This window comes from Hetaerina americana, unplaced genomic scaffold (assembly GCF_022747635.1).
Source record: "Hetaerina americana unplaced genomic scaffold, ioHetAmer1.1.p SCAF_30, whole genome shotgun sequence".
In the NCBI taxonomy this organism is placed as follows: Eukaryota; Metazoa; Arthropoda; class Insecta; order Odonata; family Calopterygidae; genus Hetaerina; species Hetaerina americana.
The window spans coordinates 3,134,629-3,148,770 of NW_027286875.1; the positions used below are offsets into that span (position 1 = coordinate 3,134,629).

The 14,142-nt window shown below is 42.2% G+C and overlaps 1 protein-coding gene across 1 annotated transcript in view; it reads right to left on the bottom strand.

Moving 5' to 3' along the window:
- Nucleotides 1-7,900: 7,900 nt before the first annotated feature.
- LOC139691195 (importin-4-like) overlaps nt 7,901-14,142 on the bottom strand; it is a 28,088-nt gene continuing 21,846 nt past the window's right edge. Inside the window, exon 18 of the mRNA XM_071588923.1 lies at nt 7,901-8,435. Coding sequence (XP_071445024.1) covers nt 8,311-8,435 — 125 coding nt within the window. The 3' untranslated portion in view covers nt 7,901-8,310. The remainder of the gene's footprint in view (nt 8,436-14,142) is intronic.

Sequence of the window (14,142 nt, forward strand, 5' to 3'; positions counted from 1 at the left end):
AATCAATGACTTTTTTCTCTCATACGTGCTATGAAATCAAGATCGCTTCATTCCAGATCCATTGGTCATGGAGTCAACTAGACAATATGACCTCACATTTCATTTTGAGGCCAGATTTTGCATGATGTAGAGATAACGCATGTCGGAGAGGCATTTCGACGGTGGTATATGACGGTGGTTAATAAGAAGCTACAAGACAAAACAGCATGAGGCAATACGGAAAGTAACACTGAATCAATGAAAGAAGCATAATAACGAAACGTAAACTTGAACGGTAGAGCATTTCGGCATACTTTTATTTATATTCCACCAATATCCTCACCTTTTACAATCGAATTTCCCGTCAAAATCCCAACAAGTCTATCAGGATTTCTACAGTCTTTGTCATGACTACTGCCATGACTCGTTGGGGTTTCAAGTTGCTATGTCACGCTCAAAAAGCACAAAAATACAAAGCTCTCAATTAAAAGCCACGAATGGGAGTATTAATATGGATTTTTGAGGGTCTGATGAATATTTATGAAATGATACACACCACAATTATGGAAGAACGTGTTGAACGGCTGCATACATTTTTTTAAATTCATCAGACGAAGAAAAATCTACACTTCAAATCTCCTCAGAATTCGTCAAGCGAAGTATTGCCCTGCCCTTCTAGCGTTTCATCCTTGAAATATCCTGTGAGCAGGTGAATAACTCGAATCTCATCATCTAAATCGAGTATTTTATATTTAGTTTTCAATTCATTTTAGCAATCGTTAAGAACTTCCTCTTTGGAGATTATTAGAATCTACCATATTCCATTCTTCATTTACCTAACATACTAACGGAGAGAAATTTGTCAACAGATTTATTTCTGCAAAATGATTACTCTTCACAAGCTACCCATTGTACATTTCCCCAACAATTTGCCTAGGAGCAGTGCACATCTGCATAAATAAAAATATGTATACACTTGAATAAAATGATCGCCCATTGAGGAACGGTTCTCAGATGCAAGGAGAGTTACGAGACGATGGCTATCCAAATATTCGTTCAAATTCAATTGCTCGAAATATGGGCCTGTGAAACATTTCCAGCTTACTTTCATCTTTTACGCTCAAATACGAACCGCATAAATCTTAATCTGAACTATTATGCTCAACGAAGAGCATGCTAAATGCGCATCCTAACCCGTTTTTCCACACAAAAACTCATTTTTCCCGTCTACTTGGGAATTTTCACTAAGTTACAGTGTCACTTATACACGAAATCAAGAATATAGATAGGTTTAAGCAAACGGCATTGACGCGTGAGGCCTTAACTTTATCTTTGCTGGAATTTCAATAATCGTTTTTGTGCGAGAAAATGTTTATAAATTCAATTTGAAAATAATAGGCAAATCGCGCCATTGGTTTGGTTTGATTTTATTTCATTTAACTGAAACTTCAAAAACGTACATGATTACATGCAATATAAAATTAACGGAGAGTTCAATCTATGAAACATATGACAATCAAATTTAAAACTCGACCAGGGTCCCTTGCCAAGGGAGTATAAACATCCCATTCACTAGATAACGATATTACTCTCGTCTACAGAGGCTCCATAAGCAAAACATACTTAGGAGACAATTTTATCGTGCTAATTAGCGGAAGTTGGCACCTCGGTGAGGGTTGCACCTGGCAAGAGGGGTTAAACAGCATTAAATCGAAGAGGTTACGCCTTCGACGAATATTGAAATTTCTCATTCACTTCGAAACGATAGGACCACGGTACACATTTAAAACGAGCAGAGGAATCCTATGCACACGTAAATTCACTACAGTAACCAAGGGCTTATTACTACAGCGATTGGAAACTCGTCGAAGCCATCCGAATCAGTCCCTCACAATTTTACCACCGAAATAAACCCGAGTTACAAAGAGCATACACGGTAGCACGAAAACATATCCCAAAAGAAACATCGGAGAGCTATCAATGAAGGATTTCCGATCGGCAAATAAGAAAAGTCTTTACTTCCGACATTTCAGCTCTCGGCTCTCCCCGGCCGCCGACAAAGCACTCCCGCCTGCCCCAACTCCACGAGACCGGCCTCCTCCCCTATTTGGATCGAGCACGCGCTCGTGAATAACGGAACGGGACGAGAGCTCCCAGATTTGAAAACATCAGAAATCATGAACAGGCACATAAACACGGGCGGCAGTTTCACGCATACGGGCGAGTAAGAGAGGGAAAGCAATCAAGGGCGAAAGTGCACTGGGAGCAGAGAGAGAGAGAGAAAGCGGGAGTGAGACATGTTTGTGTGTTCTATGTGGCAGTGGGGCGTGGATGGTGAAAGGGGAAACGGGGAGGGGAGGTCGGGCGTGAGGAGGGGCGCGACACCCACCTGTCGGCAACGGGGCGACCGCTGTCTGCGCGGCGGGCCCGCCCGCTGCTTCTGCCGGGAATGGTGAAAGAAGTAGGTCGGTCACACTCTCCTCGCTTCGCCACGCGGATGGAACTCTCCACACACCACCACTCACGGGAGAGGACTGCGAGCTAGGAGAGGGAAGGAGGCTGACTGGGAGACGGAGGCGAGAGGGGGACAGAGGGCGCGAGAGGGTTGGTCACCTGTTCCTCTGCCGCCACCCTCACTCTCTCATCCGCTCACGGACTTCTCACAGAAATCATTCACCAACACCACCACCTTCCTTTTACTCTTCGCCGCCTTCCTGTTAAAATAATGAAAAAAACTTCCCCGAGGAAGAAGGCCTCGAAATGCAACAGTGGCGGCGTCCGCACCTCCTTTCCGGATGCGTGGTCCGACCTTCCCCACCCCCTCTCTACGCCTCCTCCATTATGTTTCCCCTCTGCAAGGTTCTTCCCCTCTCCCGAGCTTGGGAACGACACGGAAACTCCGTGCTGAGCATCGGACGAATGAACGCACGCCGACGCGTCGGTGGCGAATCGAAGCCAAATGTCCAGCACCCCCGCATTTCCCCACCACCCTGCCGGCTCGCATCGCTTCGTTTCCCTCCTTTCCTTGAGACCGTGTGCCCGACGAGACCAATACAGGAACCGCCCCCGACCTTCAACGTTTAACGTGAAGTGTGGCATCACGGACGAGCCACCCCTCCCTCCATTCCTCCAGGCCATCCAGGGGTCTGAGGAACCTCTTCCGCCGCGAATGCGCGCGTTGGGCCGAGGGGGTAAAGTTGCCATACCAGTCGTGTCATGCGCTAGGTTGTTCAGGGTAATATTTCTTTTGCCAGAAAGCTGGTTTATCTCATGTTCTAGAAACGACATTAAACGTTCTCCATAATAGCATAGTTCATAGCTATGATCGGGTAAAGGGGTTTAATGGCCCCAAATAGTTACAATGAAAATTTTGGGGACATGGCGGGCTTAAATATTTGAAAATAATATTATTTTATACTTTCAATGCTATTATGTAACTATATTGTTGAAAGTTCCACTTACAAGCACTTATAATCCTCACAGGAGTCCAGAAGTTAGAGGCGTTACCAATAACCTATATAATATATATATATATATATATATATATATATATATATATATATATATATATATATATATATACACACATGTATATATATATATATATATATATATATATATATATATACCGGTATATACACATATATACACACACACACACACGCACACACACACATTATAGTTGCTTATTAATTAAAGAATAGTAACTTGACGCTACTGAAAAGATTTAATTTTGCATAAATTGATAGCAAAATATTTTAATCAAATCAAGATTAATACAAATGCATCATCTGTACGAAATGATTGACTACAACAGAATTATAACCCTACATTTATAGCCTTTTTATCTAAGTACAATTCAAACTGAGAAGCACACCTCCCCAGAACAAAACATATATGTATTTTGAAAGTAGGAAAATAAGTAATGAGTAAAAACCTAATTGTCCGATATAGCCCCTTCGTCAACCATGTTTTTATTTGCTATTCCTCAACAAGACGTTATTGTTATCGACAAGGTGAGTTCATCCTGTGCACCATTTTGGGATAAAGCGGTGTCATTAGCAAACAATTATCAATGAAACCGAGATAAAATGATAAAGTTTATCGCCGAAATCGGTCACACATATATTACAGTAGCACTCATTCCGATTCTATCGCAATGGAGACCAGTTCTTAAATTTTACAATTATCCGCATTTCATTCGAAAATAATGTAGAATCTCTTAAATCCAGCTTCATAGGAATCAAGCACGTTACGTTTTCGTAAATCCAGCTTTTGAGGAAGCATTGCGTGTAGTATACCTGTCCAGGGGGGGGGGCAAATTATGCATGAACACGTGCAAGGTGAGGTTAAATACGCATCATAGAAAAATCTCCGTACGTTACACAAAGTGTGTAGCGTCCTTGTGTCATGAATTTAAAAATTGTTCCAGTGCCAAGTAAACAAGATAAAGCGTGTGATACAGTATATTGAACCATCTGCGTCCATTGAGACTTTTAGGGGCTGAAACAGAAAAATCCATTTGAAAATGTCTGTTTAGGATGAGAAATATTTTAAGAGAGATTTCATCCATGGATGCCAGCGTCCAGAGGGTCAAACTTGTATTATTCCATACAAAACTGCCAAGGAATGAAATTTCGTCCTCAAGTCAAAGGTATCTGTAAACAGGGGGTTTCCTGAATTACATCCACTATTTAAAATCAAAAGAAATGACAAAACTATCTAAAAGGGCAGAAATATCTTTTTGTTCCAAACTGTTGATTTCATGTATAGAACATGAAAAAAATGAAACTCGAACTGTGGCTAATTGAACAGGTATCTTGTTCAAATGAAAATTACTTTTATTGTAACAAAACACTATGCAAATATTATTATTATTGGTAGTCTACCATTTGTAAAAGTATCTAGGTTCTGGAAGGACTCAGACTATTCCCTCTCAAATTTCTTTGCATCCTCAAACAAGGCAAAAACATGGCACCCCACAGTAAAATAAACCACCTCAGTTTTACAAGCATTCATTCTATCTCTCTTCATTCTGGCATGCATCCCTTCTCTTTTCCTACCCTTACCTTGCTTGCATAACATCCTACCCTCTAACCAGTCATAATGCATTCCATCACCAATCGAAATGCTCAGCATTCATCTTTCCTACCATTTTTGGATTTCTTTTGATGCACTTCATTTGATTTCCTACCCATACATTTTCAGTTTTCCATCCTTCTCTGTGCCAACACAACCATATTATAACTAGCAGTATATGTAGCAAGTTTTTAAAGCAAGCACACATTATAAAGGGGTTCAATTTTCTTGGACAAGAACTTTGAATATGGTTGATGATATCTTACCAGAATTGAATTGCATATTTTGCACAAATTTCTCAGATACACAATTTATCAATTTTACTTTTGTGATCTTCTTATAACAGCATATATTGCTAAATCTTTTTCCCAGGAATTAGTTTTACCTCCATTACAAGGACAATGAGACTTGAATAATATACAAACTTATTTAAGATTCCATTTTGACCTTTAGATATATTCTAGAAATAAGAACTGAGGCACTACTACTAAGCAACAACAACGAAATAGAAAAATTTGTCAGAGGGGGACAGTTAAAATGATAATGTTTTTTTAAGAAGTAAATTTATAATGAAGATAAAAAATTTTGGGAGATACATAAGGATTTGATGAAGTTTTGATGAAAACTACTTTGACTCAGTAGAAATGAAGGTATATTAATTTTAAATATTTCCCTCAATCAAGAAATTTCAAAAGTAAGAAAACTCAACAGCATTCGAATTTTTTACAAAGAGTTAAAATAGGAAAATTATTCAACATTCAATTCCATTGATCCTCAATGATGTTTGAGGTTAATATCAGTCAACCTAAATTTTAGTGCTACACCGAACAATCTTCCTTGTATCCACAAACTATGATACCTACAAATGACCGATGCTCCCATTCAATTTCCAAAAAGACAAGTGTGTAAAATGAAAAGATCTCTAAAAACCAAGAAACCAGACACAAGCATATTGAAACATGAGATCCTGAAATCTGAACCTTGAGAACAGTTTTGTCTTAAACTGGACACTGTTTCAGCACATCCAACATCTCACTCCTACTACAAATGCATCAATCTATTCTTGCCAACTTCAGAATGCTTTATACAATAGGTCTTTCACAAAGATATTTTAAAGCTACCTCTGACACAGATTCAACCATCAGGGAACGCTAGAAGAATCATTTCAACATTCTTTAGCGTTCGCATCTTATTAGAGAGGCATGGGACGATTTTTATGTGAGAATACTAAAATAAGCCTTTAAAATGTTGCAGCTTAGCTACATACAAGGAACTGATTTGGACACACCTGAAAGTCGACAAAATATTTCAAACACCGTTGATATCCTGGGAAAGAATGTGCATTTGGAAATTGCTGAAGCACACAAAGAGGAGATTGAACAAGAACACACCATTGAGTTCACAACCGAAGAGCTACATCAGTTACAATGAACAGATAAAAATTGAAAAGGAAAACAAATGTCTACAGAAAACCAAGAAGATAGCAACAAAATGGGTACAATAAAATTGTGACAGTTTAAGCATTTTGCAGCACTGGAGAGAATTAGGATTGGCTAAGAGTAGCATCCAAATCATGTCATTGTTTCTGTAGCCACCAATGTTGGTGATGAAAGAAAGAAGTAACAGATGACAACTAATTAAAACTACAGAACATAAGAAAATGATTTTGAAAATTCAATGTGATTTTCACACAAAGCATGTCAAACAAAAGATTTCATCAATAATAATATTTAATTATGAACAAATGGCCATTTTATGTTTTCCAAAATTTTTAACTCTGGGAATGGATTGATTTCCCATAGGATAAAATAGTAATTTAGGGTTTGAGAGATAAATTTTTTGCAATAGAAACAGGCTAGAGCCAATTGCTCAAGAGTCAAGGAATCAAAGTGCTTGTTTTGCTTGAAGTCTTTGTAATAATAACATAAAATATAACACTGTATGCTTAATTGCAATGGAAGGACCAACTCATTCAAACATTCAATATATTCTCCTTATCTCATAGGAGAATCCCATAGACTCGCTAAATCCACGGAGCCTAAATATTTTTACCATGCATTAATCGAATATTTTTAAACTCTCTCAAATAGCCAAGAACATTGACCTAGAACTGCATTTTGGGTATTACAAGTATACATTTTTGTAGCCACAAGAACCAAATGTTAATAAAAAATGAGATGACAACTTCTTTGAAGTTATTTTACAATAGTTCAATTTAAAACAATGGTAGCAATATTGTTTTTATGAAGTAGCCTTGATATTTAAATGACTATTTTTGACTCATTATAAGTATCTCATTGACAATTATGATCCGTATTGAGGGGAGGGAATCACATGGAGAGGAAGTGGTCAGTGCATTCACATTAAATAACAATATCTGTTCAATTGAATTCAATTCAAATAACATCTATCCTTGCTAAAAATTGTTAAGTCTTAAGTTTACTTCTGATAATACTTTATCAGGGTTATAATAATTTAATAAAACTGATACATTTACTGATAAATTTAAATAAAACTGATAAATTTAAAGAAAACTGTTAAATAAAAACAACCCTGCCAAACAATATTAAGTTTTTTGAAGATAATTCGAATATGGAAAATGAAAAATCCTTCTACATCCAAACTAAATCCTTAGTATTCAAACTTGACACCATTAAAGCAAACTAACTTCCATGATGCTAAAGAAGAGAGAACAAAATCAGTAATGCAAATTGCATATATATCCCTCGGACAAACATTCGTTATTCCAGAGAACTTAATAAACCAAAGTTAAAATGACTACAAAGCATAGAAGTAATAAAATTAGACAATTTGTATTAATTAGGAATTTTATTCTTCTGAATGTATAAATTTGTCAAATAAATATTTCAAAATAGTAACTGGAGGCCCTTTTCCATACGAAGCACAAGTAAGATATTTCAGAATCTCAATGGTGCTATTCAAACTGGAAATTCCAAGTTCCATTTAAATATAATTTAATAACAAACAAGTCTCTTCAACAATTGTCAAACTAGGTTAAAGCACTCATTATCTCAGATGATGGACAGAGAAGTCCCAAGTGAAGTGACAGAAGATCAGAGTAATCATAGTCATGCTATTACTCTTCAGACAGAATGAAGCACTGAAACTGGAAGGCACAGAGTACACCCTCCCACAAGAGGGTTTCCAATTTGTTTCCATATCACACATACAAAATGATAGCCCAACGATGGTAGTTTTCAACAGCACAGAGAAGATTAACAAGCTTAATCACTATGAGAATATTCGCTGAATTTTTAAAGACAACTCAGGCGACATTGAGCCAGCCACAGCAGAAAAGGCATCTGGAAAGTCTCGCTGTGCAGACTTCAACAATTCAACTATGTTGCCCTCGGTCTCTGCAAAAAATCAGAACCACATTCAGCTACAAATTAACTCAAATAAGCATAACCACTTCCAGTATTAGACACAGAATCATAACTAGAGTCGACCCTCAGTTAACAAAGACAATAGTTAAATATATTTCATTTAATTAATTCCCTCATGCATGCCCTCTTGAATATATATTCCATCATAAATTTTTTGTTCACATTTTATGTGAGTAGTAGTAGTTTTAGGGGTTTGTAGGGTGCGTCGACAGCTATGGTCATTTTGCACCACTGTCATAACGTAAAACTTATGTTCCTTTTAAACTAGGAATAAGTAAACAAATAAATACGAATAAATATATAAATAAATAAAATAAACAAAAAAAAAGGAAAATGCTAAAATCAAAAGCATTAAAATTATGAGCTCCAAAGCTAAAGCTACCCCATTAAACCGGTTGACCTTAAAAAAACTTAAGACTCGGTTAATAGACCCAGAGTCATCCCCTAAAATATTTTTTAAGTCTCCCCTTATCTTCAACATGTCTCTGGCCCTTTGGTATGTTGTGCATTCCGTCAGGATATGTTTTATCGTCAGGGGTTGGAAACACTCATTGCAGCGGGGCTGTTCTTTTACCTCCGCAAAGAGGTACGAATGAGTGAGGGCAGAGTGTCCTATTCTCAGGCGCGTAATCATGACCTCTTCCCTCCGAATGTTCCGGATGGAAGAGGACCATGGTGAAACGACCGGTTTTATTGCCCTGAGTTTATTATTTTGCAGAGACTGCCAAGTCTCCTTCCACTGATGCAGGACCGAGTTCCGCAAGGCGGCCTTTACGTCCTCCATTGGAACCAAGGTGGAGTTGGTCTCGGGTTGTCGAAGGGCATCCTTCGCTGCCTGGTCAGCTTTTTCGTTACCTCTTATGCCGACGTGACCAGGAGTCCATATAAAGGAGACCCTGTTCCCCTTTCTCTGAAGGGACAACAGGGTATAATGGATCTCCTGGACTATCGGGTGCACAGGTGCAAAGACCGATATAGATTTTAGGGCGCTCAACGAGTCTGTGCAGATGAGGAAAGAGCCATTGCTTTCTTTTATTTCTCCTAGGGCCGTCCTTATGGCTGACAGCTCGGCTGTGAAAATGCTGCAAGAAGTGTGCAGTTTTTTCCTCACGACTCCATGGTAGTGGGACACGACCGCATAGGCACATGCAGATTCTGACTTTGACCCGTCGGTGTAGACTGGGACAAAGTCAGAAAGTGAGCCGAGGACGGCACTGAAGAGCTGCTGGTATTCGGAATCGGTCGTCTTGGCTTTGCGGCGTGCACTGGCAATGAGTTTAATATCCGGCATTGGCGTTAACCAAGGCGGGTACTTAGCATAGGAGACGGGGCATATTTGAGGAAATGTAAAATTTACCGCGTTAATAAAATCATTAAAACGAACGGCAAAGGGCCTAGTTGCCCTTCTCCGCCTGTTAAATAAGTCTAAAAACCGTTGGTTAAAAACTATGTTAAAACAAGGGTGGATTGTCTCTGATAAAATTTTACAGGCATAGTTGCCCATTAAAATCATCCTGCGGGTTTCCAACGGAGGCTCCCCTGCGTCTGCAAGTAAGCTTGGGACTGGGCTTGTTCTAAATGCCCCGGTGGCCAACCGTATCCCAGCATTGTGGACACATGTAAGTGGTCTCAAGTAAGACTCTCGTCCTGAGGAATACACTATGGAACCATAGTCCAGTTTGGATCGCACCAAGCCTCTGTACAATAAAAGCATGCTGGTGCGGTCTGCTCCCCAAGTGGAGTGAGTTAAAAACTTTAAAACGTTGAGGGTTTGGCGACACCTCTCACGTAACACGCGGATATGCTCCCGCCAGTTCAGCTTTTGGTCCAGGATCATGCCGAGAAAGCGGACGGACTCCACAAATGGAAGAATCCTACCCAACAGGGTTAGGGTCGGGGTAACGTGGTAACCGCGAAGACGGTGAAAGTGCACGCATTTCGTTTTCTCCATGGAGAAACGAAATCCGTTCTTTCGCGACCACTCTCCCAGTTTGTTTAGAGTCACCTGGGCTTGCCTGGAAGCGTTTGGCAGTCGTGTCGACCGGCAAAATATGGCTAGGTCGTCCACATAGAGCGATGCCATCACCGGGGCATTGATGCATTCCACCACGTCGTTGATGGCGATGGCAAATAACGTCACGCTCAGTACTGAACCCTGGGGTACCCCGTTCTCCTGTGTAAAAGATCGGGAAAAGTGCTTCCCAGTCCTTACTTTAAAAAAGGCGGTTGGTTAAAAAATTTCTGATAAATAGGGCCATGTTGCCTCTAAATCCCCACTTGTGGAGCGTGTTGAGGATTCTCCATCGCCACACACTATCATAGGCCTTCTCCAGGTCGAAGAAGACTGCTATGACGTGTTGACGTTGGAGAAAGGCTTCCTGGATGAAGTTCTCAGTGCGAACCAGATGGTCTGTCGTGGACCTGCCACGCCGAAAGCCGCACTGAGCGTCGGAGAGCAGGTGTCGACTCTCCAAGCACCACATGAGACGTCGGTTTACCATCCGTTCCATCACCTTGCACAGGCAGCTGGTGAGAGATATGGGACGGTAGTTGTTCGGGTCATTTTTGTCCTTGCCCTGTTTTGGGATTGGTATCACGATGGACTCTCGCCAGGCATTTGGAAAACTGCCCTCGTTCCAGAGTTGGTTGAGGGTATTTAGGACCTCCCCAATCGCGGTTTCCGGAATGTTCCGGAGAAATGCGTTGTGGATTTCGTCCGCCCCTGGCGAGGTGTAATGGGAGTCTTCGATGGCGGATTTAAGCTCCCAGGACGTGAAAGGCTCATTGTAATATTCGCTTGTAGGACCTGCACCAAAATTGAGAGGGACTCTCTCGCATCGCCTCTTCCGGTTCGCAAAGTCCGCGGCATAGCCCTCGTCACTGCTATTGGCCGCGAACTGACTGGCAAATATGTTGCTTATTTCGGCAGGTGAATTAACCACCCGGCCAGCAACAAGCAATGGCGAGATGACAAATGAGCCCTTGGACCCGGAGATTTTCTTGACTTTGTCCCATACCTGACCAAGTGGCGTGCGATGGTTGATGGTGGAGACGTATTCTATCCAGGAAGCCCTCTTGGCCTCCTTCACGGCCCTTCGAGCTCGCGCTCTCAGGCGGCGGTACGATGCCAGATTAGTTGCCGTGGGATATTTTCTAAAAATATTCAATGCTTTTTTCCTCGCCCGAATCGCCCGGTCGCATTCCCCGTTCCACCAAGGGACAGGAGCTCGATTTATATTCCCGGACGTACGAGGGATACTTTTGGTAGCTGCCGCCAACAGCGTTGAACTTAGTTTATCGACGTTGTGCAACGCGTCGAAACTTGCGTCGTGTTTATATGTAAACGTACGCTTGAAAAGTGGCCAGTCCGCACTGTTAATACGCCACTTTTCCGGAGGTTTTGAAATGGTGGGCGAAGAGTCTTCTTTAACGAGTAGAAGAGGAAAATGGTCACTCCCACAGAGATCGTTGTGGGTGGACATTTTCAGCTTTGGGGCTAGACTTCTCGAGCATAGACAAAGATCTATTGCTGAGAATTCCCCATTGAAGCTGTTAAAACGGGTTTTTTCGCCGCTATTTAATAAAAACAGGTTAAAATCCTCAATAAAGTTGGATAAAATTCGACCTCTCCTATTACTTTGGGTTTCTGGCCCTCCCCAGAGAGGATCATGGGCATTAAAATCTCCCATCAAAATGAACGGCTGAGGAAGCTGGTGGACAAGGGCTTCAAGGTTCAGGCGAGTCACCGGTGCACCCTCTGGCAGATACACGTTGCATAACGTCATCCTCTCAGGGGTGTGCACCGTGACAGCGACGGCCTGGAATGGAGAGTTCAGTTGGACTCGCGAGGTGTAAAGGGCCTCACGGGCCGCAACTGCTACTCCCCCTTGGGCTCGTTGGCCACTTAGGTCATCCATTCTAAAAACAGTGAACCCCTTCAGAATACCCTTATCTTCAGCCTTAAAATGGGTCTCTTGGAGACAAATACAAGAGGGTTTAAAATCTTGGATTAAAATGGCCAGCTCCTCCTTGTGCCGATAAAAGCCATTGCAGTTCCACTGCAGAATGGAACACATTTAAAGTGTTAAATTAAAATAAATAAATAAATAAATATATAAATAAATAAGATGACTAAAAAGGGAGATGACCAACTCTATTGAGGTTATCGCTTGAAGCGATGTTTCCTCTTCCACTCGTTTGCGAAGACCTCAGTATCAGAGATACTCTGGTCCTCTTCAATTACCTCCGGCTTCTTTGGCTTCACTGGAGGCGGCGGGGAAGGTGTATTCTCACGCCCTTTTGGCGTGTTCCCCTTGGTGGTTTTTTGTGGGCTCTTCTTTGAAGGGCCCACAGGAGTAGGTGGCTCCTTGTCCACCTTACTCTTTCCATCCTTCACCCTTTTGGGTTTAGGCACTTGCGTGTTTTCAATTGGGGATTCTTTCGGTATCTCCGTCTGCGTGGCGATGGTACACTTTACACATTGCGTGGTTGCAACGGAAGCAAAGGACCGGGAGAAAGTTGGAGCGATTAGCGCCCTGTATTTCCTCCTCGCTTCCGCATATGGGATTTTTTCAAGGGTTTTTATCTCCATGACTTTCCTCTCTTCTTTCATCTTCGGGCAATCACGAGAGTACACTGGGTGTGTACCCTCGCAATTGACACAAAGAGGTTCCGAAGAGCACTCTTTATCCTCGTGCGCGTCTTTGCCACAGCGCGGGCAGGTGGCCTTGCCCTCGCAGCGCGACGCGACATGGCCGAACCGTTGGCATTTGAAACAACGCACGGGATTTGGGATGAATGGCCTCACTGGTACCGATTCATAGCCCACAAACACCTTGTCGGGTAGTCTATCACGCGCAAACGTCAAGATCACGGAGGTGCTGTTTACGTTTTCTCCGTTGCGCCTTGTGGTGAGTCGACGACAATCAGTCACTCCCTGAGAGAACATTTCTCTCTTGATTTCTTCGATGTCCACGTATAGGAGGTCGTAGTGACTGATGACTACCCGACAGGTGTTAAGAGTGCGGTGCACCTCCACCTTAATCGGAATGTCATGGAGCATTCCCATAGCAAGCAGTTTTTCGCTTTGTGTATCGTTCAGGGCCTCTATAAGAAGTGTACCATCCCGGAGCTTCTTCACGCTCTTTGGGTCCCCAGGCACAATCTGTGACAAAACTCTGCGAATTAAGAAAGGAGAAACCTTTTTCAAGGTTTCACCTTCCTTTATGCACGACATAATTAAATAGCGCTTACATGCGCCAATACACTTTTCTCCCCCGCCGGTGTCCGGACGGGATCTTTTTAGTGGTGGAAAGGGTTTTTCCTCCATAATAGTAAGTGATTCGTCCCTCGGCCTCCCCACCCACCACGGAGCCACACATTTGGGACGCCACTCCGCCAAACCGGAGCGGTCGCCAGGGCTAACTCGAGGGATATAGCGCTTCTGGAGTGGTTGTCTGTTTCGGGGTGGATCTTCGGTGCAAGGGCCCACCAAAACCCTTACATCTCCGACCTCCCTACGCAGACCCCCACAACCTTGGCACTCGCCACCGGAGCGAAAACGCGACGGAAGCCGATTGACCGGGAGTGGCTAGCTCCCGGCCTCCCGTTTACACGAAATCCGGGGCCGAAGAGGGGTATCACTCCCCGGTCCATACAGGGCATCCGACACCCTGCT